Source organism: Typopeltis vanoorti, chromosome 10 (genome assembly GCF_054136105.1).
Source record: "Typopeltis vanoorti isolate ZY-2024b chromosome 10, IOZ_Tvanoo_1.0, whole genome shotgun sequence".
Classification (NCBI taxonomy): Eukaryota; Metazoa; Arthropoda; class Arachnida; order Uropygi; family Thelyphonidae; genus Typopeltis; species Typopeltis vanoorti.
In genome coordinates this window covers 104,158,586-104,186,425 of record NC_143558.1, presented here as the reverse complement: position 1 = coordinate 104,186,425, position 27,840 = coordinate 104,158,586, and the positions used below count along the sequence as shown (strand labels likewise).

The 27,840-nt window shown below is 35.9% G+C and overlaps 1 protein-coding gene across 4 annotated transcripts in view; it reads right to left on the bottom strand.

Moving 5' to 3' along the window:
• The window catches only part of mv (lysosomal-trafficking regulator mauve), a 1,073,830-nt gene that overhangs the window by 817,487 nt on the left and 228,503 nt on the right, over nt 1-27,840 (bottom strand). For all 4 annotated transcript variants that reach the window (XM_090399251.1, XM_090399254.1, XM_090399252.1 and 1 more), the window contains exon 13: nt 3,412-3,497. In XM_090399251.1, coding sequence (XP_090255377.1) covers nt 3,412-3,497 — 86 coding nt within the window. The remainder of the gene's footprint in view (nt 1-3,411; nt 3,498-27,840) is intronic.

Sequence of the window (27,840 nt, the reverse complement as noted above, 5' to 3'; positions counted from 1 at the left end):
ACTTTTCCTTGATCTTAGCCTATGTACAGCAACATGTCCATACAAAGGATGCTGTTCATCATTTAGTTGTTGTTTCTGCTTATATCTACTCTGTGTAGTCCTGATGTGAGGAGGTGCAATACCAGACACCGAGTATAGATGGTCAATTTTTGTAGGCTTAAGGCAGCTGGTAATGTGTCGACATGCTTCCTTAAGAACCTTATCAATAATTTTGACATGTGATGATCTTTCCCAAACAGGGCTAGCATACTCAGCTGTCGAAATGCAGAGTGCCAGTGCAGAGGTGCGCAGTACTTGTGGATTTGCACCCCCACTGAGATGATGTTAATCGGTGCAGAATATTATTACGCGTTTGAGTTTTAGCTGATGTCTTCTCTGTGTGTCGCTTATAATTTAGGGTCCAATCTAGTGTAACACCCAGGTAAGTTGAATTTGGATAATTGACCAGTTTCACACCATTCCATTCTATATTCAACTCGCTCCTTGCCTCCCTATTATTGAGATGGAAAACACACATTTGGGTTTTACTGGGATTTGGTTTCAGTTGGTTTTTCTTATAGTAAACTGTAAGGGTTTCTAGCTCTTGTGTGAGTTGCTTCTCAATCCTATAAAACCACTTTAATAATTTATATGCCTTTATCATATCTCCTCTCCTATGTCTATCAGCTAGTTTTTAAGAAACATCCCACAGACCTGCAACAAACTTTGTAACTCGCCTCTGCCTCCTCTCCAACATTTCTTCACCACCAAGAAATCCAGGTGACCAGATCTGTGTGCACTAGTCCAAATGCAGTCTTATTAATGCCTTATAAAGTGGAACAATAATTTCCTTATCCCTGCTTGTTAGTGTGTTCTTCAACAGCCATGGAATTTGATGTGATGTTTTGCCAATCTTTGCAATATGCTTTTTAAACTTAAGTTCTCTGTCCACAATAACTTAACTCCCAAGTCGCTTGCCTCGTCAAATTCTTGCAGTTCAGTTCCATTAATGTAGTAAACAGCATATGAACTCATCCTCCCGAAGTGCATCACCTTACACTTAGCCATGTTAAACTGACATCCATTTACCTTAGCCTATTTAAGTCATCCTGCAAGATATCTCCATCATTTGAATTGACTATCGCTCTTCCTAATTTTGCATCATCAGCAAACAAGTGGATATCTCCTTTCAAATTATTTCCAATATCATTAATGTAAAAATTAAATGATAGGGGGAACAAGCACTGAGCCCTGAAGCACACAACTAGTCACATGGTTTCATCTGGACTCGGCTCCTCCATAAACCACTCTTTGATATCTATCCATCAGTCACCTTCTAATGGAAATCACCAGCTTCAGATCCATAGCCATTTGCTCTAATTTATGCAACAGAGTTCCATATGGAATCCTGTCAAATGCCTTTGCAAAGTCTAGCAGTATCACTGGGTAAGGACTTCCTTTTTCCAACTCCACTGTTACTTTATTACAGAACGTAAGCAAGTGACTAAGGCAAGACCTACCCTTCACAAAATCATGTTATCCCTTATAAAGTATCATACTTCTGTTCACCCAGTCATGAATTCTAATTTTATCAATTTCTCCAAAACCTTAACCACCACTCCAGATATACTGATCAGCCAATAATTTGCTACCTCTGTCGTGGAGCCTCCCTTATGCAGTGGAATTATTTTCCCCTCTTTCCACTCTATTGGAACTTTACCAGAACTGAGGCTTAAACTAAACAGCCTGGTTAGAGGAGGTGCTAATTCTCTTGCACATTTGCATAACACACGGGCCGAGATGCCATCTCACCCAATGACAGTGTTAGCATTAAGGTTCTGTAATATACTATGCACTTCTATTTTGTCTATCTCTAGAATCTCATCATTTAATGACACATTCAGCACTGCAATGTCACAACCAAGATGGTACACTTTTGCAAAATGATCACTAAATAACTCAAGTATTTGATCTGCTTCTGTAATGTCCCTACCATCAACACTTTTTAAAGTCATCCTCCCATAATTATTCCTCCTTTTACTTGCCACATACCTAAATAACTCCTTATGTTTCTTTTGGAGATTCATCAGCTAGCTTCCTCTCATAACGAGCTTTGGCTTTCCTTACCATACAGGTTACTCTCTTTGCCTGTACCTTGTACTGCTCAGGGGAATGCTCATCACCTTCTTCTTTATACTGCACTTAAACCACAACCTTTTCTTTATCTGCAATTCCTGCTTAATAATATTATTCATTCTTCTTACTCCTACTTGATTTCTTCTTCTGTCTCTGGGAATACAGTCCGATAGAGCTGTCTTTAAATACTCCTTGACAATCTCCCACGCACCATCAGCATCTCTCCCCTTCAATTTCTCATGCCATAGCAATTAATTCCTATTATTTATTGTATTCACCTAATGCGATTTCGCTTAGCGCGCATTAATTGATGGCTTAATTAATTGCATAAAGCGAGGTTTCTTATAATGTAATAAATCAATATGTCACGAAAAAGTAAGAAAAAAGTAAGGAAAAAGAAGAGGCATTCAAAGGAAAAATGTCCTTCCAAACTGAAATAGCAATAGTCAATAAAATAACTGAACAAGATACGAGGTAGTTCCTGCCTTTAGGAATTAATTGGTTCCTGGAGACCGTTCATAAAAAAGGGAATTCGTAAAGCGGGAGTTTATTTGCCTTAGAAATAATGCAATAAGTGAGCGCTACGTTTGTAAGAAGGAATATATAACATATAAAATGAATACTAAATGATAAGAAAAGAGTTTACTGGCCAAAGATTTACATATTTAAAAAATAACAAAAGAATAATTTTAAATTAAAAAAGATTCTTTGAAAAAAAAATTAACTCATTTCTATATCACCGGGTGAATCGGCAGCCGTCAACGTAGTAGGAGATATATTAGTAAGCTTCAGTGCATCTTTTTTTTTTTAATTGCAAACTGTCCTACTATGGCCAAACAGGCAGGACAGCCAATATCAGGATATCTGAACACAAAGACTATATCCGGTTTCACCAATACAGCCACTCAGGACTTGCTGACCATGCATTGGACACTCAGAAAAGAAAACGATGGAAGAAGGGCACTTTATTACAACGCAGCAAGTAGAAGTATGAAAGATTATTCCTTGAATCAACCTCAGCTCTGAAAAAATTCCCAAACCTCAACAAACAAATTTGGGTGCATGAGACTGCCCCAAACCCACAAAGACCACAAGAACAAAAAAAAAGCATGTTAAAGTAAAGACTGTAATAGCAAATTTTTAAACTTCAGTTGTATACAATGATGTGCTTAAAGCAATGTTATTGCAATGGGGATCCAGTGGTGGATGGTTCAGTAGCTAACAATAATGGGAATTCATTACAACAACATTTGCTAGACTGTAAATCAGCAGTATAAAGTACTTTATTAATCTTACCTGGAAAACAAATGAGTGATTTCAATCACAAGCCTTGCTAAACTTTCACCAAGACCATTCTCCAGCAATTTTTTTTTTAATGGAAGCTGGAAATAAATAAATGTAAATGATAAAATAAATAGCACTCATTAAAAAATTGCAAAAAAACTTTGTTTCAAAATACTTTCTTAAATCATTGTTTTTACATATTGGCATATCAGGAATATTATGTGAATGCAATAATAACCCCATTCATATTCAGACAATGAAACTGAAGAAGAGTTCCATAAATGACCCCAATCAGAAGGCTGTAAATATTCTTAGGACAGTAAAAATAGAATACAAACTGAAATAACAGCTGATTTAAAACTTCAGAAGCTTGAAATGCAAAGAAAGGTCAAATCACCGCATTCTGAGTGATAGAGATTAAAGGTATGGAAAAATTGTTATACTAGGCAAGATGGTATACCGAGCTGACCCTAATGATAATGCTTTATAAGGCTTGCACAAGCTTATAACTAGCTACCAATACTTCTGCAAGATGTTCATGAGAAAGTGGTTCAAACAGTGGTATAAGGGAGCACAAAAAAATCAATCCACAATTTATAGAACTGAAGAAATTCACTGGTGATATCACATAGCAGAGAATTCATCGCATACTGCATATCCAATACAAATAACTGAAACACCTGCACTATGAAAAAGTCAAGCAAAGAGAAATAGCTATAATCAGAGAGGACAAATCTTTCAAAATCTTTCAGATAAATTCCCAAATATATAGTCTTAGCACCATGTTCAATAATATTGACTTCTATTTGAAACTCAAACTCTCACATTTTTCAATCAGTTCTTGCGTATCATTTCAAAATTACACAGTATGACTCTTTTCTTCTCAAATTTAGAATTTCCTTCATTGATATTCTTTGGCTAAAAATATCTTTCCCACATTCTGTTAAATTTACCTGGTGTTTCTGTTAATTCTTAAATTTTGAATTCACTTCTTTCCTTCTTGATTTTTTCCAATTTCCCTAACAGTAATAGTTATCTTCCTCAGAAATTTTAATGCTCACAAATCTAACAGGTTGGGATGGAGAGACATTTGCTATAATTAATATACCACATAAAATTTTCACATAGCTACTATAAGAGAAGATAATTGTAACCATTATGGATTTGTTACACACACAAATGTTCCTTTAATTCAAACAGGAACCTAGTATTGATTTCTTCTCTCAAAGAATGATGCTGACTCAGCCACACGTTGCCGGGCATTATAAGAACAGTGTTTTCTATGCTTCATTTTCTGTAATAAATTAGTGTTTTTAGTCTTCTCATCCAAACATTTGCACTGAATGCATTCAAATTCTTATAATTTATCTAAGCTTTGGTTTCCTAATACTCGTTCTGAAGCTACCAAATAACAGAAGCAAACATATGAGTGAGATCGCTTGTCAATCTTGGCAGACACGTGTAAGAAGAGCTGAAATAAGTTATTCTTGGAAAAATTAAGTATATATGAGTATTTGTTTGAGTAAGAGCTGCTGTAAAAGGTGTGTGCTACCATTATTATTAGTGTGGGGGATTTTGTTTTGCTTAAAATTAATTACGAATTCGTTGTTATTATTAGACTTCAGAGCGGTAACTGGCAGATGAAACATGGCGACGGCTTTGTCATACCATGACTTTAACTTAGACTTCAGTCGTTTCGTTATGTGTGAGATGTGCTATATGTATTCTTCCAATTAAATAAATGATTTGTGGATGTTTAGGACAGATGGAAGGAGGGTGTGTGCGAAGTGTCATCTAAACGAGGAATTGATGAATGCTAACATGAAATCGCTGCCAGAAAGTGTTAGTAGCGAGAATGTCGCGGGGAAAATGAGTGCATGCTCGAAAGAGAGGCGAAAAACTTTTAAAAAATCAGTAAAAAAGAAAACGAGTGATCTGAAAACCGTAACGGATGTTAAAAAGGATGAAAGTGAGGCGAGAGTGGCAGAAGGAAACGAAATTGAGAGAATGAATGAAACAAAAACGGTGTGACGCAGGAATCGAAAGTGGAAAAAATCGCAAGAATGAATGATAGTGAAAGTTGGACCGAAAGTACGGAAACAGAGAAGGATGAATGAGAGTGAAAGTGAGAAGAGGGGGTTGAGAGTTAGAAATTTAGAAAGACTGAATGATAGAGAGAATGTGATGCGAGATTCAGAAGTTGAATTGGATTGGATGAAGCAGGAGATGAAATGGATGCAGAATGAAATTAAGAAAATTCGGGTAAAAACTATTAAAACAAATCTTGATGGCATGAAAGAGTTAATGAAAGATGAGCGAGTGGCGTATGGCGACTCTATTATTAAAGGTGTGCTGGATGATAGGATGCATAAGGTATGTTTTCCAGGTGGTAAAATGAGTAGAGTGATGAAGACATCAGATATGAGGAGGGGGTGAGCAAAGGAGTTGATGGTTTTAATAGTAACGAATAATGTGATAGAGGTCAAAGAGCACGTCAGAATGGATATCAGGAGGCTGCTTAGAAGGATAAAAGAGAATAGTGTGACAGGAAGGGTAGTGAGTGTGTTGCCTGGGTATGACTGTGGTGAGATGAGGCAGAGAGCAAGGATTATAAATGATATGCTGGCTGAAATGTGTGTGAGGAGATGGGAGTACAGTTTGTTAATGTGTGGAATGAGTTTGAAGGACGAAGTGAACTGTATGGGAGCAATGGACTGCATTTGAGTAGTTATGATGTGAGTCACTTGGAGAGACTGCTGCTGGAAGATAGAGAAGTGATTAGAAAGAATCAATCAGATCAAGTGGGAAGTGATGTGGAAGAGCAGGAGAATAAGACAGGAGATATTGAAGAGGTGGTTATAAATGGGGGAAGTGAGTGGCATGAGTATAGAAAATGAGAAAAAGGGTGTGCAAGAGGAGCAGGGAAACGGGGAGACTCAGAGTGGACAGGGGTAAGCAGCATGAGAAGGGTGTATGCTCCAAGAGGAGGTGAGAGCATGTGTAGACAGGAAAGGAATGAAATGACCTGGGATTGAGAGGAAACAGTTGGAATTTGGGGATGGTTCTAGAATGAATAGGCAGAAAGGGAAATGGCCCAAGTCATGCAAGGCGAGATCACATCGAGTGAGTGGTATCGGTGGAACTAGCTGTAAATCCAGAAATGAGCTGTTGTGTTTGTATACAAATACTAGAAGTATAAGAAACAAGGCAGATGAAATGGTTGCACTAATCGTGTCAGTTCACCCAAAGATTGTCGGGTTGGAATAAATGAGGCATGGTTGGAAGAGGAAAACATCTTAACAGGAATAGAGATGATGGGTATGATGTGTTCGTGAGAATAGAAAGAGTAAAAAGGAAGGGGAAGTGTGATATTGATGATAGAGAAAGAGTTATGTCCATACAAAGTACAAATGCAAGAGGGAAATAGTGCCAGTGGTTTTCAGACAGTATGGTGTGAGACAGAGGTGAATGGAATCAAATACTTGGTTGGATGTTGTTATAGACCAGGTAATGAGGATGGTGGTGATAATGAAATGTATAATCAAAGTAGCCAAGCAAATAAGAAAAGGGTGATCATAATGGGAGATTTTAATTATGGCAATATAGACTGGAATAATGAGATAGCAACTGGAAGTAAAGAAAACGAGTTTCTTGAGTTTTTGAGGGATAACTGCCTCAGACAGTATGTAACAGAGGGAACATGAGGATTGAGGGTCTTGGATTTGGTCATCTCATCAGAAGATGTAATTATAAATGAGGTGTCAAATCATCCACCAATTGGTGAGAGTGACCATGAGGTGATTACCTGGGTGGTTGCCAGCAGTGTGATGTGAGGACCTCTGTGAGAAAAGGGTATATGTGGAACTACAAGGGGGGGGAGTGATTATGAAGAGCAGCGGAAACAGCTTGCAGGTGTAGCATGGAATAAGGAGTTAGCTGGAAAAGAGATCAATGCAGTGCTTGGGGGATTTTTAAAAACTATCTAGTAGAAGCAATATGTCTATAAGGTTAAATAAGGTAGGTGTGAGATAGATGAATAAAGAGTTTAAGCATGTGATACAGAGAAAGAGGGCATTGTGGAGGAGCAAAAGAGAAGTGGATATAACCAATTCCATGAGGTTTACAAAGACCAGGCAAGGAGGGTGACTTGGTTGGTGAGGGTAGCTAAAGAGAGGTATGAACAGAAGTTAGCAAATGATGCCAAAAAGAATCCTAAGGAGTTCTTTCGATGTGTAGCCAGCAAGAGAAAGAATGATTATGGAAGAATGACAATTGATAAGAGAAAATGGTATAAAGACAGCTGTGGCAGAATGTGTGGTGGAGATACTTAATGAGCAGTTCATAAAGGTCTTTCAATCATGTGAATGTGACTTCATGAAGAGCTTGAGAGCAGTTGATGATAGGGAGGAGAGACTGACTGTAAGTGAGCAAGAGGTGTATGGAGAGTTGAGTAAACTAGATGTAAATAAGGCTGTGGGATTTGATAATATATTCTGAAGGAATGTGCCAGGTAGTTGACACCTGCCTTGATATATTTTTTTAATACGAGTCTTGCACTCAGTCAAGTTCCTAAGGAGTGGAAGGAGGGCAAGATTGTGCCACTTCTTAAAGGAGGTGATCGAACTCATCAAAGATAATACCAGAGTTGGGTTGACAACAATGGTATTATCTTTGATGGACAGCATGGATTTGCTAAAGGGAGGTCATATTTTAGTAATCTACTTACTTATTACAATAAAGTGACTGCTTCCTTGGACAGAGGAGAAGGATACACTTGGATTTTGCAAAGGCTTTTGATAGAGTACCCCATGATAAGTTAATAGTCAAACTAGAGCAGATGAGGTTGGATATTAGACTAGTGCATTGGATTGGAGACTGGCTATCTGATAGGTATCAAGTTGTGTATGGGGGAGCGATATCCAGGAAAAGGATAGTCACTAGTGGAGTGCCTCAGGGATCTGTTTTAGGCCATTAAGGGCAATTTTAGGGTCATTGCTGTTTAATTTGTATATTAATGATATTGGTGAAGATTTGGATGGAGATATTCAGGTGTTTCCATATGATGCAAAGTTAGGATAAACCATGAAGAGTAGTGAAGATGTTGTAGCCTTACAAGAAGACTTGAATAAATTGATTGATTGGGCATGGAAATGGGGATGAGAGTTCAATGTTGCAAAATGTAAGGTTTTGAAATTTGGAAAACAAAGATGCAGAATTTATACTTGGTGAGGATATATTGTTGGAGGTAGAGGAAATAAGAGTTCTGGGGGGGGGGTGATAGTGGATAAGGATCTGAAATTTAGGGGACACATAGCCAAAATTGTGAAGACAACACAAAGGCTTCTAGGAATGATGCGGAGGACACTGACATGTAGAAGTAGGGAGATTCTTGTTCCGTTGTATAAGGCTTTGATTAGGCCATACATGGACTATTGTGCTCAGATTTGGTCACCTGGTTTTCAGAAGGATGAAGAGATGTTGGAAAGGGTCCAAAGGCAACTAACTAAGGTATTCTTGTTCCGTTGTATAAGGCTTTGATTAGGCCACACATGGACTATTGTGCTCAGATTTGGTCACCTGGTTTTCAGAAGGATGAAGAGATGTTGGAAAGGGTCCAAAGGCAACTAACTAAGGTATTCTTGTTCCGTTGTATAAGGCTTTGATTAGGCCACACATGGACTATTGTGCTCAGATTTGGTCACCTGGTTTTCAGAAGGATGAAGAGATGTTGGAAAGGGTCCAAAGGCGACTAACTAAGGTAGTTTCTAACCTCTGGAATGTCGAGTATGAGAAGATGTAATTTGCAGAGTCTGGTGGACAGGAGGAAGAGCTTTGATTAGGCCACACATGGACTATTGTGCTCAGATTTGGTCACCTGGTTTTCAGAAGGATGAAGAGATGTTGGAAAGGGTCCAAAGGCGACTAACTAAGGTAGTTTCTAACCTCTGGAATGTCGAGTATGAGAAGATGTAATTTGCAGAGTCTAGTGGACAGGAGGAAGAGGGGAGATATGATAGACCTACAAGTTGGTAAGGGGTTGTTATAGGATCAACGCTGGAGAGGTTCTACAGAAAATAGTGAGAGATCAGGGAAAAACCAGAGGTTATCCCTGGAAACTGTATAAAGAGGGTGTGAGTAAGGGAGTGAGAAACAGGTTTTTTTTTGTGCAGAGTTGTAAATGATTGAAATGCCTTGCCTGAGAATGTGGTGTCTGTAAGGAGTTTGAGTGTGATGATTGGTATGATGAGCTGTGTGCGCGCGTGCGTGTGCATGATAAAAGGACCTCCCAGATGAGTCTTTGACTCCATGAGGTCTTGCGGTAACAATTATAATAATATATCATAACTGTTTCTAACTGAAATACCCATAATCCTTTCCTCCTTTTCTGTCTATACTAAAATTTAAAATATTTGAAAGTAAACTAAATATGCATCCAAAACTGATTTTGTAATGCTCCAAAACTGGAAACTAGCATGTCATCTAAATAGCAAGAAAACTATAAATGATCTCTCTAAAGGTTTGTACTTTGCTATAGCTCTGAAAGTCATTCTCCCCCCCCCCCCCCAGCTATGTATAAAAGTGTCTTGTGATGTCACTTTGCGTGGGAATTGGACAAGTCCAAGTCTCCACCTACTACTTTACCTTACATAGAAATTACGGCCTCTCTATCTCTCTCTTAATAAATAATAATAATTTTATTATTATTAAAGCTGTTCAAGAAAAGGTATCAGTAGTTGAAGACCAGAATGAATATTAAAGAAACTTAATTTAATGCTGTAGGATGGCTCCACATATCTTCTTTCTAATGATCCTACTGCTACACAAATTAAAAGATTGAACACACTCATTAATAGCTCATATTGGAATGAAGAAACCAAAAATTTAAGAATTATTAAGGGAATCCTCCTCAAATGTATTTGACTTCCTAAGATCCATAAAATAAATATTCTGTTATGCTCTCCCATAGACTGCATTGGTTTGCCTTGCTACAAAATTGCAAAGCATCTTTCCAAATTACTTCCAACATTCAGGAAAATCCTCTTCATTTATTAAGAACAGTTCTAATTTTAACCAAAAAATCTCAGAGTATCTTTTTGGCTCTAGTAATCTCTTATTCAGCTTGGAAATCGTCACTATTTACTAATCTAATGTTTTCTTAGATAAAGTGCTGGATTTTGTCTGGAAAGACTTTCTTGTGGATATTATTTACCTCTTTGATTTTGTCACTGACTCTAGCTACTTCACATACTGGAATAAACTTTACCAGCAGAACAAAAGTTTAGCAATCGGTAGTCCTCTTTCTCCAACACTAGATAATATCACTCCTAAACCTCACTTATGCCACAAGTATGCATATGACATCTTTGCAGTATGGCATGATTCTCACGCTGAACTTCAAGATTTCATCACATACATTTACAAAGTCTATTATCACATTCAGTTCACCTTAGAAGTAAAAGAAGAAGACTTAATTGCATTTTTAGACTTCTTTCTTTGTCAGCCAGATGGTAACTTTCACTTCTGTTTTTTTTTAAAAAAAACCTCACTGCTAGACTTTACACATTCATGCTAGGTCATATTACCATCCTTGTAAAAAAATTTGGTATCAATAAGGCTCTAGAAAGTTTTCAACTAGGTTACAAAGTAAATTGTACTTGCCAAGATATTATACTCTTGTTTAATCCTTTATCGAATTATAAGGACAAGATATGGCAATAATAGATTGCAGCAGATGGCAAAGATCTTGAATGGAATATTGGCAGAAATGTGTAAAGAGAAATTAGTGCAGTTTTTGAATGTGTGGAATGAGATAGAGGGACAAATAGAACTGTATTAGAGTGATGAACTGCATCTGAATGCTTTGCCGTGAGTCAGCTGGAAAGATTGCTCTGAAAGGAAGTTATAATAAGTAATGTGAAAAAGGCATCAGTGGAAGTCAGAGATGATGTAAATAAGCAAGAGAGTGGGGATAGATAAGATAAGACCCGTGTGAATGGAGAGAGAATGTCAGAACAGGAATGTAAGTTTAACAGGGAAATGGGGTGGGCCAAGGAGAGACATTGTTAGGAGAGTGAATTCCAAAAGAATTAATAAATGATCAGCATAAGATTGGAATGACCTGGAATACATGGAGGGAGGGGGAGTATATGGGACAATGGGTAAGAGCGATCAGATAGCAGCAAGTGTGGAGAAGTAAGAAGTCACAGATGAGGGGCAGCATAGGACTGGTTATAAACCAAGAAAGGAATTGTTATGCTTCTTTACGAATGCCAAGAGTATCAGTTATAAGGGAGATAAAATCGTCGAGTTGATTGAGTTTCATTTGCCCAAAATAGTTGGAGCAAGCGAAACATAGATGAGAATAATATGTTGATGGGAATAGAAATGGAAGGATATGATGTTATTTGTGAATTTGTTATTTTGCTGAGAATTTTGTCTGTGCATGGTTAAGATACAAGGAGAAAAAAGTTTTCAAGCCATATGGTGTAAAGTGGAGGTTGATAGAATGAGATATTTGATGGGGTATTGCTATAGACCAGGAAATATGGAAGGTAAAGACAAAGAAATGAAGGCAACTTGGCTTAGTGAGCAATCTAAAAGTGATCGTTATGAGTGATTTCCAATTGAGGCAATATTGAATGGAATGAAGAGATAGCATCAGAGAATAAGGAGAATGAGTTTCTCAAGTTCTTAAGATATAAAAATCTTAAGCAGTACATAATGGAGGGCACGAGTCATAGATCTGGTTATATCACCAGAGGATGTGATCATGAACAGAGTGCCTAATCGTCTCCCAGATGGATAGAGTGACCGTGAAGTGATCACCTAGGTTGTAGCCAGTAATATGAGAACTTCTGTGAAGAAGGGATATATGTGAAACTACAAGATTGGAGATTATGATAAGCTTAGAGACAAGTGGGAAGGACAGTATGGAAAGAGGAGTTGAGAGAAAGGAGACAGATGCTACTGCCTGGATACTGATCAAGAGATATTTAACAGCAATAGCAATGTCTGATTGTACTCCAAAAGTGAAAAGGCTAAATTAGGTAGAAGGAAAATAGATGAATCAAGAGATTAAGTGTGAAATGTGGAAGAAGATACGTGGAGGCAACACAAGATGAATGTTGGTAATAATGAGTTCTAGGAAGCAAAAATGGTATGAGAAGAAATTAGCCAATCAAGCTAAGAAAAATCCTAGTCAGATGTTTTGATATGTGGCGAGCAGAAGATAAATGACTATAGGAGAATGATGTTAGTTTATTTATTTATTTATAAATAAATAAACTAGCATCATCGATACTAGTTGATGACAACGGCAGATTGGTAACTGACTGAGCAGATATAGGTGGCAACATCATGAGAAGCTGGAGTGTAGAGGGAAGTATATGAGGAATTAACTAAACTTGATATTAATAAGGTAGTAGAACTTGACAATATATATCACAATATGTCTTGAAGGAATGCTCTAGGGCAGGGCTGTCCAAAGCACTGCCCTCGGGCCAGATGCGGCTCACCCGTGGATTTTGATTTTCATGAGCAAAAAAATAAAATAATCTGAATCAAATGCGTATTAGATATTTTAATTCTATCAACTAATCAATAATCTCGATGTTGGTAATTTTATTTGGTGTTTTTACATCACTATATACCCATGTGGTTTTCAAATATTAGATGTGTCAAAGAAACATTCTTATACTGTTTTGTTCCAACGCATATACTCCAGGCGCTCACGAGGAATGTGAGCACGTGACTAGTGTTGTTCGTTTATTCAGCTATCAAGGTTGTATCGCTGCTGTCACCAAATTACTAGATGCGCATTGTGATGTGGTCCTCAGATAAATATATTTTTGTAATGCAGCCTTCGGATTACCTAAGGTTGGACAGCCCTGCTCTAGGGAATTAATATCGCCTTTGGCACACCTGTTTAACATGAATCTTGAAAAGCAATGAGTCCCAAACAAAAGATTAAAGATTAGATGAATCCCAAAGGAATGGAAGTTGGAAAAATTGTTTCACTACACAAAGGGTAGGAAATATAGACTGATAATACAAATTATAGCCCAATCTATTTGTCTGAAGTTGTTGTTAAGGTGTTATAGAAGATGGTGAGGAGTAGGATTCAGAAATGGATTGAAAATAGCAATATTCTTTATGATGGTTAACATGGGTTCGTTAGGGGGAGGCCGCATTTCAGCAATCCACTTACGTATTAAGTAGATTGTTGACAACTACTTATGTACCACTAAGCCAACAAGCTGGCCTGGTTGGCCAAGTGGTTAAAGCATCCATTCTCCAGCCAAAAGGCTGTGGGTTCGAATCTCACCATGGGCATGGATGTTTGTGATTGTCTTAAAAAATACTAGTGATGGTGTAGATGATGATGACAGTTCGCTGTAGTAGATTGAGTGGTGGAAATGGAGAGTTGTTGTGGAGTGGATGCCCTTCCTCGATGAGTCTTTGGACTACTTGGAGATTAATAATATGTTGACAAATTCACTTGATAAAGGAGATACATATATGGTGGTATACATAGATTTTGCAAAAGCCTTTGACAGACTGCCACAATGTCAAGCTAGCTAAATTGAAACAGATGGGATTGGATAACAGACTGGTGAGTTGGATAGTTGATTGGTTGACGGATAGGTGTCAGAAGGCTGTGTATGGAGGAATGGTATACTCAAAGAAGATGGTAACTAGTGCAGTGCCACAAGGATTGGACCATTATTGTTTAGCTCGTATGTTAATAACATTGGGACTTGTTTTTTGGAGATGTGCAGCTGTTTGCTGATGATGCAAAGTTGGGAAGAATTATGAAATATGGAGCAGTAGGGCCTTGCAGAATGATCTCAGTAGACTAGAGGAGTGGGCAAGTAAGTGGAATTGTCAATTTAATGTTGCAAAGTGCAAGGTCTTGAGATTTGATAGGCAAGGTTGGGATACAGAGTATACAATTAATGGGGAAACTTGAAGGAGGTGGAAGAGATGAAAGATCCAAGAGTAATGGTAGAGACACTTGAAGTTTAGGGGTTGCATTGCTAAAATTGTAAGAACATTCTAACAGATTTTGGCAATAATGAGGAGGACACTGACATGCAAAAAGGAAAGAGGTTATGATTCCTCTTATAAGGTGATATCCATATAGAGATTGACCAGTCTTCTTGCCCAGAGAGTGACCAGTCTGATTGCTATAACGTGACCTCGACAATGCCCCCCCCACATACCGCTCGGCTTTCCTCTTCAGACACAACCTGGAAGAGTATGTGACAGCAAGGTTATGTGTCAGTTGACTGGGGAAGCCTCTTGACTTATTACTGGCATGTTCAGGACCATGCACTAACTGGGAGCAGGCCTGTGGTATCACCATTTTAAATATTGTACCCTTTAAATTGAGGACAAATGGTCTTGAAGAGAGGAGGAGGAAGGGAACAGAAACTGGAACTTATGGACTACTGTGTACAGATTTGATCATTCGGTTTTCAAAGAGGATGTATTGGAGAAGATATACAAAGTCAGTCTCAGATCTATGGAATGTCAGATATAAGGAGAAACTGAAGAAAATGCAAGTTGCAGAACCTTGTGAATAGAAGGAGGAGGGATATGATTCAGCCATATATACCTCATCCTTAAGTTGGTGAGAGGTTGTCACCAGATTAATGTGGAGAAGATTTTTCAAAGAGTACAGGGAGAGGAGTAGAAGAAGAAGCCATCCCTGGAAGCTGTATAAGGAGGATGTGTGAGCAGGGGAGTGAGAAGTAGGTTTTTGAATGGAGAGTGATTAGTGTGGAAACTATGAATGAGTTTAAGGCATAGTTTGATGATCTTTTTTGAATGAAAGAGTAGAGACCTCCCAGAATGAGCCCTCTGACTCCATGAAGTCAGGTGTTAGCAAAAATAATAAGAACACAAAGTTTGGATGAAGGCATCTTCATAAGTAGACTATTTGTATGTAGAGGCTGTTAACTACACATCAAATGCTTTAGTAGCTCATAATACAAAGCATACCATTTCCTTTCTATACACTGCTGCAACAGTAGTGTAACTTCCTCTCTCCACAACCTGAACTAGTACTGCTGCATTAATTTGTCCAAAGTTTGTGAAACGGTCATTTTAAAATCAATTCCAATTCATTAATTGAAAAAATATCTATTTATAGACAACACTAAGTTAGACTTCAGGTCTTTTGTCCATTACTGTTGGAATTTTTCTACACTCATTGTCACCTGTGTAAAGTGATAAGCATTGTGCTCAGAAGATAATGGTTAAAAATCCAGGAAAATATCAGGCAGTAAATAACTCATGTTTTATTGGTTGTTGTGCAACATCATTAAAGAATGATGAATAGCTTCCAACCTAAGCCTCCCCAGAACTGACAACATCTATGCCTTGATTCACTAACACATATTCTGCTTAGACATGGCATTTGTGTGTGTGGTGGTGGTGGAGGGGGGGGGGGACAGAGTCACAGAACAGATTTTTTTCTACTTTCCAACATGACCCAATATTTTAAAGCATCCCAGTATAGATATCAGAAAAAAATTAAATATAATCTGTAAACTAAATTCACAAGAATGGACAGATAATTATCAAAAAACATTTGGCAAACTGATAATGGATATGATAAAGTTATAACAAAAGAAGATAGCTGTGGACTTGAATCACAATGTCGGCATGCATGTTTGTGATTATCGTTATTTGAGGGATGAAATTCATTGCCTATAAGAACACCTCCCCCACGAAATTGAGGCCTGAAGTGACTAAAAAAGTTCCATGTTTGGTCTCTAGAATAGTTTTCAGATTGTGTAAAAAAAAAAATAATACAAAAATAAAATGAAAATTAATAAAAATAAAAATAAAATAAAGTAAATGAAATCCCTAGCCCATGCAGGGTACTATAATGTACTATAGGTTTACAATCTTTTATGGGTGGGAATTGCAACAAAAACTTAAGCTCAGAATATAGAAATATTCAGAAGCGAGAAGAGAGATTTATTATTTTAAAGTTTATTCAACAGGAATTCCACCAAAAGAATGGAAAACAACAAAAGTAATTCCATTTATAAAGCAAGTAATAAAGAAGACCCAATATCAGAGGTATAAACAATCTTAATTCCTGTTACAAAATATATAACAGAATATTATGAATACATAATATTCAGATATAATGGATTATAACCAGGAAAGGATAAAGGTGAAACATTAGGAATCTCGAAAATTTTTAAGAAAGTCATGTGAGATATACGAAGTAAAACAAAAAAAGGAATCAAAATTAACAAAACAATTAAAAACAAAAATTATTACTATATCTCTATATCTGTGATAACAGGAACAAAAAAAAAAAAAGAAAAAAAAAATTAAAGTGAACAAAAGATATAGATGACTATACACCTAAAACTCTTTTTACGCGAGATACATTCCTAAAAATTGCGCGCAAATAGAATTCGCGTAAAAAGAACTACTGACTCCACAGAAAAAGTGAAGTTTGGTTCCAAACCTGAAATATAAGCAAAATAATGAAAAAACAAACAAACATTAAATACGTTAGGATCATAAGATTTTTATTTACATTTCATGGAGAACACACATACATACAATGAATTTTAATAACTTTAAAAAAAAACATATTCATTCAGTTGTTTGCTAAGGAATCAATAAAAAAATTATGTTATTTGCTATCAGTTTCTGACAATAAACATGAAAGCTTTCATTTTCATGAGATTATAATATCACTAGAACTACTAGATATGGTATTATCATCATCGACTTCCACCTCAACTTGTGGAATTCTTCTTGTCATGTCTTGAACAAAAGTACCACTGGTTGTTTCAGTGGTTTTAGGCATGAACTCAGTTATTAATCACTGTGTTGATGCTTTAGATAGGTAGCAACATAATTCTCTGTATGAAGACATTAACAACTTAAGCTCATGTGAAAACTTCCCAACATATTCTTCATTTGGATCATGTCAGGCAAAATAATTGCCTAAATTATTGGCCAGTTTAAGACCTTCTTTAATTATATCAGCAGTAAAAGTAGAATTAACGTGATCATTATCATTTACTTCTTTGTTATCAGGAGTCTCAGAAACAATTTCCACTATTTCGTCTTCGCTAAGAGGTTTATCAATTAGTAATTCTTCGATATCTGCCGACGTAAGATCATTGAATCCTTCTCCGCCAATTTCACATGCCAAACTTATTACATTGGGGGATTCTGCAGTATGATTGAAGGGAACAGAAGCATTCTCTTTAACACATACGGGCCAAATAGCTTTCCAGCATGCATTCATAGTTTCTGGTCTCAATTCAGATAATGATAATCAAACCTGATCAATACAATCCATAATTGAAATTTTTTTCCACACATCCATAACTGACAGTGTTTCATCATCATTTAGCTTGTTCAAAATGTACTGAAATGTTTGTCTGACATAATATTTTAAAAGCGCAATTATACCCTGATCTAGAGGTTGTAGCAATAATGTGGTATTGGGTGGTAGAAAAAAAAATTGCCCATTTGGGTGTTCTACGGCAGGATGACCGGGTACATTATCAAGAATCACATGCACTTTAAATTCGAGACCCTTGTCGTTCAAATAGCGTCTAACTTCTGGCACAAAATGTTTGTGGAACCACTCAGTGAAAATATCAATGGTCATCCAAGCTTTTTTGTTGGCCATCCAATGAACTGGCAATTTTTGAAAATCTACGCCTTTCATTGGCCGTGGTCTTAATGATCGATTTATGAGCAGTGGTTTTAACATCCGATCTCCTAAAGCATTCAAACAAAATAGGAGTGTTATGCGATCCTTTGCTGCTTTGAACCCACCAACAGTTTTTTGCATTTTTGATAGGTAAGTTCTGTTTGGCATTTTTTTCCAGGCAAGGTCAGTTTCATCCATATTTCAAAGTTGTCCACGAGTGTAACCTCCATCTTCAATTATTTTAGCAAGTTTTTGTGGAAATGCTTTAGCACTGTTTCATCAGCAGAAGCTGTTTCACCTTTTATTTTTATATTACAAGAGCATGTCTTTTATTAAACTTAGCCAGCCAACCATTGCTTGCGTGAAATTCATATTATTTCCTCGATTGAGATGACGTATCTGGCTGCAGTTTTTTAATCTGTTCATAAAATCTCAATGCTGATTGCTTGATGGAATTTCCGTCAACTGGCATTTTTTTTTTTGTACATTATCTTTCATGCACATCACTAAAGCTTTTTCAGCCTCTTCTAGAACAACATCTCTTGTGTATGATGATAATTTCGAACTCCATTTTGTTCCAGAACATACCGCTTTTCTAATAGCCAAGTCATTTTTCTTTATAGATCTGCCAGTTGATTCACGGATTCCAAAATGCTTACCCACAGACGTCGCACCTTCCCCAGTTTGAAGACGATCTAAAATTTGAATTTTTATATCCAAGGAAAACAGCTTTCCTTTTTTTTTAATTATCAGCAAAAACGTGTGAGGGCTGGATTAAAATCTTCGGTTAAAGAAATGAAAGTTTGAAAATTACATATAGCTTACCATTTATTATTTCTTGGCAAAATTATTAATTTTATAATGCGATTTTTATTTTGATTTCACTTAAAAAATGCAAATGCAAAAAATGCGGTAACTGTGTTGTCTACTCAAAAACCAAATTCAAACTGCTAAAAACTGCTTTTTTATGCACAGTCAGTTATGTACTCTAATTTGGGGAATTCCCAATAAATGAAATTCGTAATAATTTAGAATTTTCTTAATTGAAACGAGAATGCAATTCTACAAAATTCTCAGAATTTTCTTGAATAACGGATTTTTTCCTAACTTAGACTTTAGGTTGGTCGCATAAAAGTAAATAAAAATTGCATAAAAAAAAAAAAATTTTTGATATCCAAATTCACATAAAAAAAAATTTGCATAAAAAGAGGTTTAGGTGTACTATGGTACATAGCACAACATCCTACTGAGTAGACCAATATATCAGAGATTCAGAGTGAAGTTTCCATTTTAATTTGATAATAAATGGAAAAATAAAATACAAAAAAATAAACTTTTGTAATTGATGAAATTATAACAGTTAAATAAAAAACAGGATGCAGAACATATAAGGAACTTTTTCGGACAGCAAGGAATAGAGAAGACTCAACCCGTCTTAGACGGAAGAGAAGAAGAAGAAGAAGAAGAAATAAAAAACCAATAGAAACTACTTAAATACTATAACCATCTATACTCCTGAAAAAGAGGATTCTGAATAGTTTTATGAAGAACTACAAAAACAGTTACATAAATGCAATAAAAAAGGACTATATAATAATAGCAGGAGACCTTAATGCAAACGAAATAATCCAATACAAAATGTTTTAGGACATGAAGAAATTTGCATAAATAATAATAGTCAAGAAGTATCAGACTTTTGAATTTTTCATAATTTGAAAACACTTTTTTTTTTTGAAAAAAAAAATATATGAAAGAATATAAATAAATATGCCTGGAATGGGAAGAAGAACAAAATTTATAACTGACTATATGATTCTAATCAAACTAGCTTTACATGTAAGAGATGTACACATTTATAGAGGAAATGAAATCTTTCCATCATTATGTAGTACTTAATAAAACAGACATACTAACAAAATGAAGAAATGAAGTAAATAAGGAAAAAAAAAACAAGAAACAGAACAAGTATACAAAGTATATTTATTACAAGAAAGCAATTACGATACGTTTATCAACAGTAATTAAAAAATTACCAAACAGAAGCCAAACTTAATCAAGATAAAAAACAAATATATATATATATATATACAAAAAAAAAAAAAAAGAGAAATAACTAACCATAGTAAAGAAAGCTCATTAAGATTATTGGGATAGATTTATTTATAAAATAGCAGAAGAAAGACAAGACATACCTTACAAAATATTAAGAAAATCGTTAATTTTTATGGCTATTTTTGTTTACGAGTACCCCTTTTTATGTCATTTTACTGCATTTTTAGAGCATTACTGATGTTTTAAAGACAGATACATGAAGAATATATGGAAAGAATAATTTTGGACATATCTCTGTTGGATGTTCCTGGTTATCTTCTTATTGAGTGGCATCTGGTGTATGGCGATATACATATGCATACTTCTGAAGTATGACTGAAAGGAAGGGGAGGGGGTTGGAAATGTGAAGATTGAGAGATGTGAAAGAATTGTGGGTGAGGCAAGAGGTATGAATTTTAAAACCCAGGTGTTAAGGGTGGGCTGAGAATTCTTTGTGAAGAAGGTGAAATATAGAAATTTTTGGGGAAAGGAGAAGGATAGAATATGATGGAACAAGATTTGGGGTGGAAATAATGGGGAGTGAGCCGTTTCAACAATGTGTGGTCTTCAGAGCTCATGGGACCCGCTCAATAAAAAGACAACCAAGAACATACTACAAAGGTATGTCAAAAATTACTCTTCATGTATCTGTATTTAAAACATCAGTAATGTTTTAAAAATTGAGTAAAAACCAATGAAATTATAAAAAGTGATATTCCTAAACAAAAATAGGCAAAAATAGCCAGAAAAATTAATATTTACTTAAAGGAGACTAATATGGGAATTTTTCCAGAAATAATACCTATTAAGAAAATTAAATAATGAAAAAGAGATACAGCACAAATCAAACATAACACAGGAGAAACAACGGATAGAACATAATAAGAATTTATGGTGTGATCTAAATTTATTTACCGCAAATAGCAATGAAGAAATCAGTACTGATATAGAACCAATTAGAATGGAAGAACTAAATGAAACTATGACAGTATCAAGAAATAGAAAATCAATTGTATCATCTCCTCCATCACAGTAAATACAAAGTTGAAAGCCACTTTTTGAAATCTGTGACAGATTTAAAGAACCAGCCTATCTTAATAAATATGGCTGTTAAATTGTTCATATTTGGTCTAATGTATTAAAACTGAAAACTTTATTATTAAGGGACCATAGAAATTAATGAATAAAATACAAATTGCCAACCAGTTTCACTAGCTACTGAACTGGTGTAAATACAAATGCACCAAGTTACATGAATACAGAAGTGTTAGTACCTATTAGGCCATTACATTTGATAATTCTCATTTGGAAGTGCGCATGCATTAGTCAGAATCCAGTACATGACCACATGTTGTGTGGTTTTTCGTTTAAATCTATTTAAATTGCTGCCTGTGCATAGCACCACTGCTGATTCTTTAAAAGTTCTGTGTCTGTAGTCATCGTTGATGTAAGGCATAGAACTGTTTTTCCAGTCTATAACGTGATTGGACGTCGAAAAATGGGGAGCTAAACCTGTTGTGATTTACGTCTCCCACATGTTCTTTCTGTCTTATTTCAAGACTTCGAGAGGTCTGTCCAACGTATGATAGGCCACACATGCATCGAATTACAATATACTCCAGGATGTTTGAAGAATGGGACTTCATCTTTAGGTAATCTTAAGAGCTGTCTGACCGTAGTAGTTGGTTTAAAAACCACTCTGATGTTATGAGCTTTTAAGATTATAGCTAATTTTGTGGATATTGAACTAATATATGGAATCACTGCTGTGGACACATATTGGGAATCGGTTACACGTTGTTGGAGATTGTCTTTGAATAGAAATTTGCTTAAAATGTTGGTGGGGTATCCATTCAGAGATAGTCTTAGCTATTTGCGACAGTTCTAACCGTACATCATTTTCTTTTGAAATAAACTTTAAGGCTCTATTGCGGAGCATATGAATGATGCCGTGTTTTTGTGATCGATGATGGTTTGACGAATAATGTAGATATCTTCCTGTATCTGTGGGTTTCTTGTAAATGGGCATTTGGACATTGTTATATTCTCTCTTCACCAGTATGTCAAGAAAGGGTAGTTCACTGTTTTTCTCTAGTTCCATAGTAAATTTGATCTTATTCTGTAGTGTGTTGATTTTATTAAGAAACACTAGAAGGTTTTCCATGGTATCTTTCCATATGATGAACACGTCATAGACATATCTCCACCATATCGAAGGTATAGGTGAAATGTTGGAAAAAATATCTTTTTCAAGTTTTTCCATAAATTGGTCTGCGCATGGTGGTGACAGGGGACTAACCATGGCTAGACCTTCTGATTGTTTGTATACAATGTTATTTACTATGAAGAAATTTGATTTCAGGCAATGATGGAACAAATGGGTGATGTCCTGAGGGAAGAGATCCTTTAGAATGTTGACCACCTCATCGACAGGAACGTTGGTGGATAGGGACACAACATCTAGACTTGGCATAATGTCAGTTTGTGAAATTGTGACTGTCTTAATTTTTTCGACAAATTGTTGAGAATTTTTAATATAGGTCTCTGTTTGTCTGAAATGTCCTTTCATTAAATTTGCAAGATGTTTTGCTAGTAGGTAGGTAAGTGAGGATCTACCATCCACAATTGGACATAGCGGTACGTTTGTTTTGTGAAACTTCAGCACGCTATAAAGGCATGGAGTAATGGGGGTGCAAGGATTTGAGTTATCTTTTTAGTTCTCCCAACCAACTGGTCATGTTTTGGATAAGAGTGTTTGTTTCAAGATGATTACTCATGATGGGATTCTTATCTAAGACTTGGTAAGTGGTACTGTCCGATAGTAACAAGTTGATCTTATTGAAGTAATCTTTCAGGTTTAGAATGACTGTTGAATTGCCTTTATCCACTTTTGTGATTATAATTTCTTTGTTGTTCCGTAAATTGCCTTTTTATCATATGGAGTAGTATTAGGTACTGGAGGTTTTGTCGAAGCAAGAATAATCGTACTGTTGAATCTGACAGCATTGGCTGTGGCGTCTGGAAGATGATAAAGACTTTTTTCTATCCCACATATGAAATCCATTTTTGGAATGTAATTTGGGGTGATAGAAAAGTTGAAACCCTTTTTAAGGATTTCAGATTCACGATTAGAAAGCCTGTAATCAGATAAGTTGAAAATGACGTTGTTTGGGAGACTGTGTTCAAGGCAGATGTTACCTGACTGGTATTTCTTCTTATAAAGTACCTCAAATTTTTTAATTTGTGTGATTTTACTCTTCCTGAAAGTTTTTTCGTAACTACTCTGTAATAAGTGGTCTATGTTATTCCAATCATGTAGTCCAAACTGTTAGATATATTATCAAACTGCTCTTGGCACTTCGCGTCAATAATGTTAAGTTCATACCTGTTGTGTTGTATCCTTTCTCTGATAAGTGCTAACAAAGTCTTGTAGTAAATTCTTTTGGCTGCAGTAAATCACTGAAACAGAATTAATGCCCTAACATGGTGCCCTCTATGGGCCACATAACCATAAAGTTAATATTGGAGAAGTTAGGCTATATGGTCTCAGAATGACCGCTTCAAAGATCTTTGACAAATTAATGCAAACATGCTTGTTCAACTTGGGGAAGTGCTTCATAGCAGATGCTGATTCTAAAAATAGTTTCTAAGACCTACAGCAACTTCTATGTATTATTGACATCTTCTTCCATGTAATCCTATGTGAAGGAGAGAATATCCAGAGAATTATCTGCCAATCCTAACATCCCATACAGATAATCATAGATGCAAGTTTTGTGTTCAAGGCAGATGTTACCTGATCTACGAGTCCTTCCAAAGTAGGCGAAACAGTAGACACAAGGAACTTTATACACTCCAGGATGTGCAAGAGAGTCAAGTTGATCTTCACAAAAATGGATGAAAGTAATTAAACGAATGAATAATTTGAAAGTGATATGGAGATCATTATTTATAGAGAACTTTAGCTTTCTTTTCTGATGTATCCTTAATATATGGGATGGGAATAGTTTCCCTGTGTGTTGAGTGTAGGAGGAATGGAGGGGAGGGAGGCAAGCAGTATTTTGTCTATTTTATACAGGTTGTAGATATTGGGTAAACAGGTGCATTGAAGGTCCCTGCACTCAATTGCAAGTTCTGTGTTATTTCAACCAATAACCCTGGCTGAGTGAGTAAGTGGACTGAGAATGCCATACTGTCAGAAGGGGTGGTGTGATTACTTATGTAAACTCCTTCCAGTATGTGTGCATGTTTTCTTATAAATGGGAAAAGATAATGAGTCATTAAGAAGTTGTGTCAGTAGTGTATCTAGAATGAGGAGGTAACTGTTACTTTCTTTTTTCTATAGTAAAGTTTATTTTAGGATGTTAGTGCCTAGTGATATGTGCTAAAAATGTATGCAGTGTGTCTGGGCATAGGAGGCCAAATAGCATATACATCATCAACATAAAAAAAAGCCAGACCAATGGTTTGAGTGTAGCTATGTTGAGTGCTTGGTTTTCAAAATATTCCATGTAGAAGTTGGTAGTGTCAGAGAAAAAAGGAATAGCAGTTCCACCCAGCTATTTATATATTTTTTCTTTCCATAAGAAGTAACCAGAATAAATTGTGAATATGAATAATTCAATTATGTCAGAAGGGAAATATGGCTTAATGAGGTCTGGAGTCTGTGCCAAAAGTATACTGGTGATCAGTGAAGTAATATCAAGTCTTACCATGATATCAGAATATGTCAATATTAATTTTTTGTATTGAAGTTTTAAAGAGCAGTGAACTTTTAACAAAAGGAGAGTTGCATGTGTGAGAGAGAAAGTGATTTGGATAATTGTTTGGCCAGTTTGTAGGTCTGGCTGTCTATGCAATTAACTCTTGGACAAATGGCAGGTTGGTTAATTTTAGGGACTCCATATATCCTGGGTGAGTTGAGATGAAAAATTTGTAGCTATTTAGTAATCTCTTTGGGTTAAGATTTAACTTTCTTTTAATAACTTAAGTTTTTTTTTTCTGAGATTTGGTAGGATCCCAACCTATAACCTAATAAGTAGAGAAGTCTACTTATTAGGTTATAGCACTTCAGTCACATGAAGTGCTGATATTTCTTTAGGTGGACTCCTATTAAATGTTATTAGCCATGGTACGTGGGAGATCATAGATACCATGGTCCACACTAGCTTTTGCTGAATCGAACTTCTGTCTGAATCTTAGAGAGTATAGTGTTAGTGTGCTAGCATCTTTGTATGAAGACAAGCCAACTGATATGTCATAACAATTTTAGTTTCCATTTGCCTAGATGACATGTTCTACGTGTAACTGCTTCTTGGTAGAGAATAAACAGCTGGATGGGAATACTATGAGTTTCCTCTTTTTCCCCCTAATAGCCAACAGAGCTGCACTAAGTTCATGATCTGATTTCTCCTTATCTTTTTTTAATTTACGGAAAACCCACATATACAAGAAGTTATTTATATATACAATAACACCACTACCCATCCCAAGAGTTATGGCATTCTTCATATACTTACTCACCGAGACAGGGCTTTTTGTTCAAATGACACAGCCTTCACAACTAAGCTCAAGGTCCTTCACAGCACCTATTTAATCAATGGGTACAACCTGTATAAATAGATAAAATACTGTCCCCTCCCATATCAACTGCAACGAATGCACAGGATCATAGCGAAACTAGTTCTATCTCGCATATTAAAGGCACATCAGAAAATATAGCTAAAGTTCTCTGCAAATATGATCTCCATGCCACTTTCAAACCACACATTAAATTAGCTACCTTCATGTTTTCCTAGAGATCAACTTTATCCTCTTGCACATTCTGGTAGATCAGTTAACACCCACCTTGAAGAACACAAAATCTACAACTGTGGTCATATGTTGACATGGGGACTAGCTGATCATGCCACGCTCTGGATACTCTATCACAGAGGATTAAATGTGCAGGTCAGAGACTATTTTTAGAATTAGTATGAATCAATTAGAAGCTGCTATGAAGCACTTCCTGACCTCAATCAGCATAGTTACATTAATTTGACAATGATCAGGAAGGCAGTCATTCTGCGACAGACAGTGCGACTTCTCCAAAATTAACTTTAAGGTTAAAGAGTTGAAATTGCCATGGTTTGATGTATCAATATTTTTTAAATAAATTACTGGTGAAAACCATGTATTAAAAGTAAAACACTAATAAAATAAATGACTAGTTTCATATAGACCTATCGTATGATGGAAGTTTTTTCACTTGGCTATGCTACCAATTATATATTTGGTTCAATCCTTTATCCAAGTGTAAGCAAACAAAGTTTGCGCCTGAAGTATTTTCAGGATTGGGGCAACTCGTGGTAAAGGTGGAATAAGTTCTGATTACTTGCCTTAGTATCCCATAATGCAAAGCACATCTCCTTGCAGACATGTATAATGTTATGCATTAAGGGAAGGGTCACTACCCAGACTGGTTTCAACTTTTATTGTCAATGGGAGCCAGACTCAGAGGTGGTGATACTAAGGTGGAAGTAATGCAGAAGTCATATCACCATATCCAGTCCTGAAATTACTTCAGACGCAAACTTTATTTGCTTACACTTGGATAAAGGATTAAACCAAATATATAATTGGTAGCATAGCCATGTGAAAAAACTTCCATCAACTATCTCTAATCCAGAAAATTTTAATAATCAGATGTTGACACCTTTTGGCAACTGGTATATGGTGATATGACTTCTGCATTACTCACTAAATGGCGATTTACTAAAATGCCATAAATAGAACTAACTAATTATGCGCATAAATTTAAGGAGACAAGTGAAATGATATGATGTCCAAAGTCACATCACATAAACCAATGCCCAAGGCTTGCAATTCTGGGCAGCATACATGATGATGAATTAAGCAATGAGATGAAGTATAACTATAAATTTATTTATTTATTTTATGCGGTTACCAACCAAGAAAAGTTATTACTAAACCTATAGTACATTTGTACCATGGGTGGGCTAGGATTTATTTATATATATTTTTTTTTTTTTTTTTTTTTTGTCACTTTAATATTTTTTTTTCATTTTTTTTTTTTTTTTGCAATTTTTTATTTATTTTTACACTGTCCTCCAGTAAGCAGGGTGGTGGTCTCACACTGGGAGATGAAATTCATCTTCCACATAAAGACGATCACAAATATCCATACCCATGGTGGGATTCAAATCCATAACCTGTTGGTTAGAGAGTGGGTATGCTAACCAGCTCAGCATTTTATTTTATATCTTTTACGAGTGAACTGCAAGTATGATATCTCATTTCTACATTCAGTATTTGTCACATGTTGTATGAGTTCAGAAATCTCTTTGTAAACACCTCTTTATATTCATCTTTTATCTTAATCAGAAGAAATACACAACAGGTATGTATGAAACTAGTAATATCATTTAATAAGTGTTTTATTTTTGTAACTAGTTTTTGCCAATAACACTGGCCAACAAAAAAAAATTTTTTTTTCTGCTGATTATGATCTGACACTTGTTTTTTTACTAATTTGGGTGCGCTGATTTCAAATATCAAACCAATTTTTCTCTATCACGTCAGGTTTTTCCTCTGCGGCATTTTCTTTTTGCTAATTTGTAAGGTTTTGGTAGTTTTAAGGAGTTTTGATA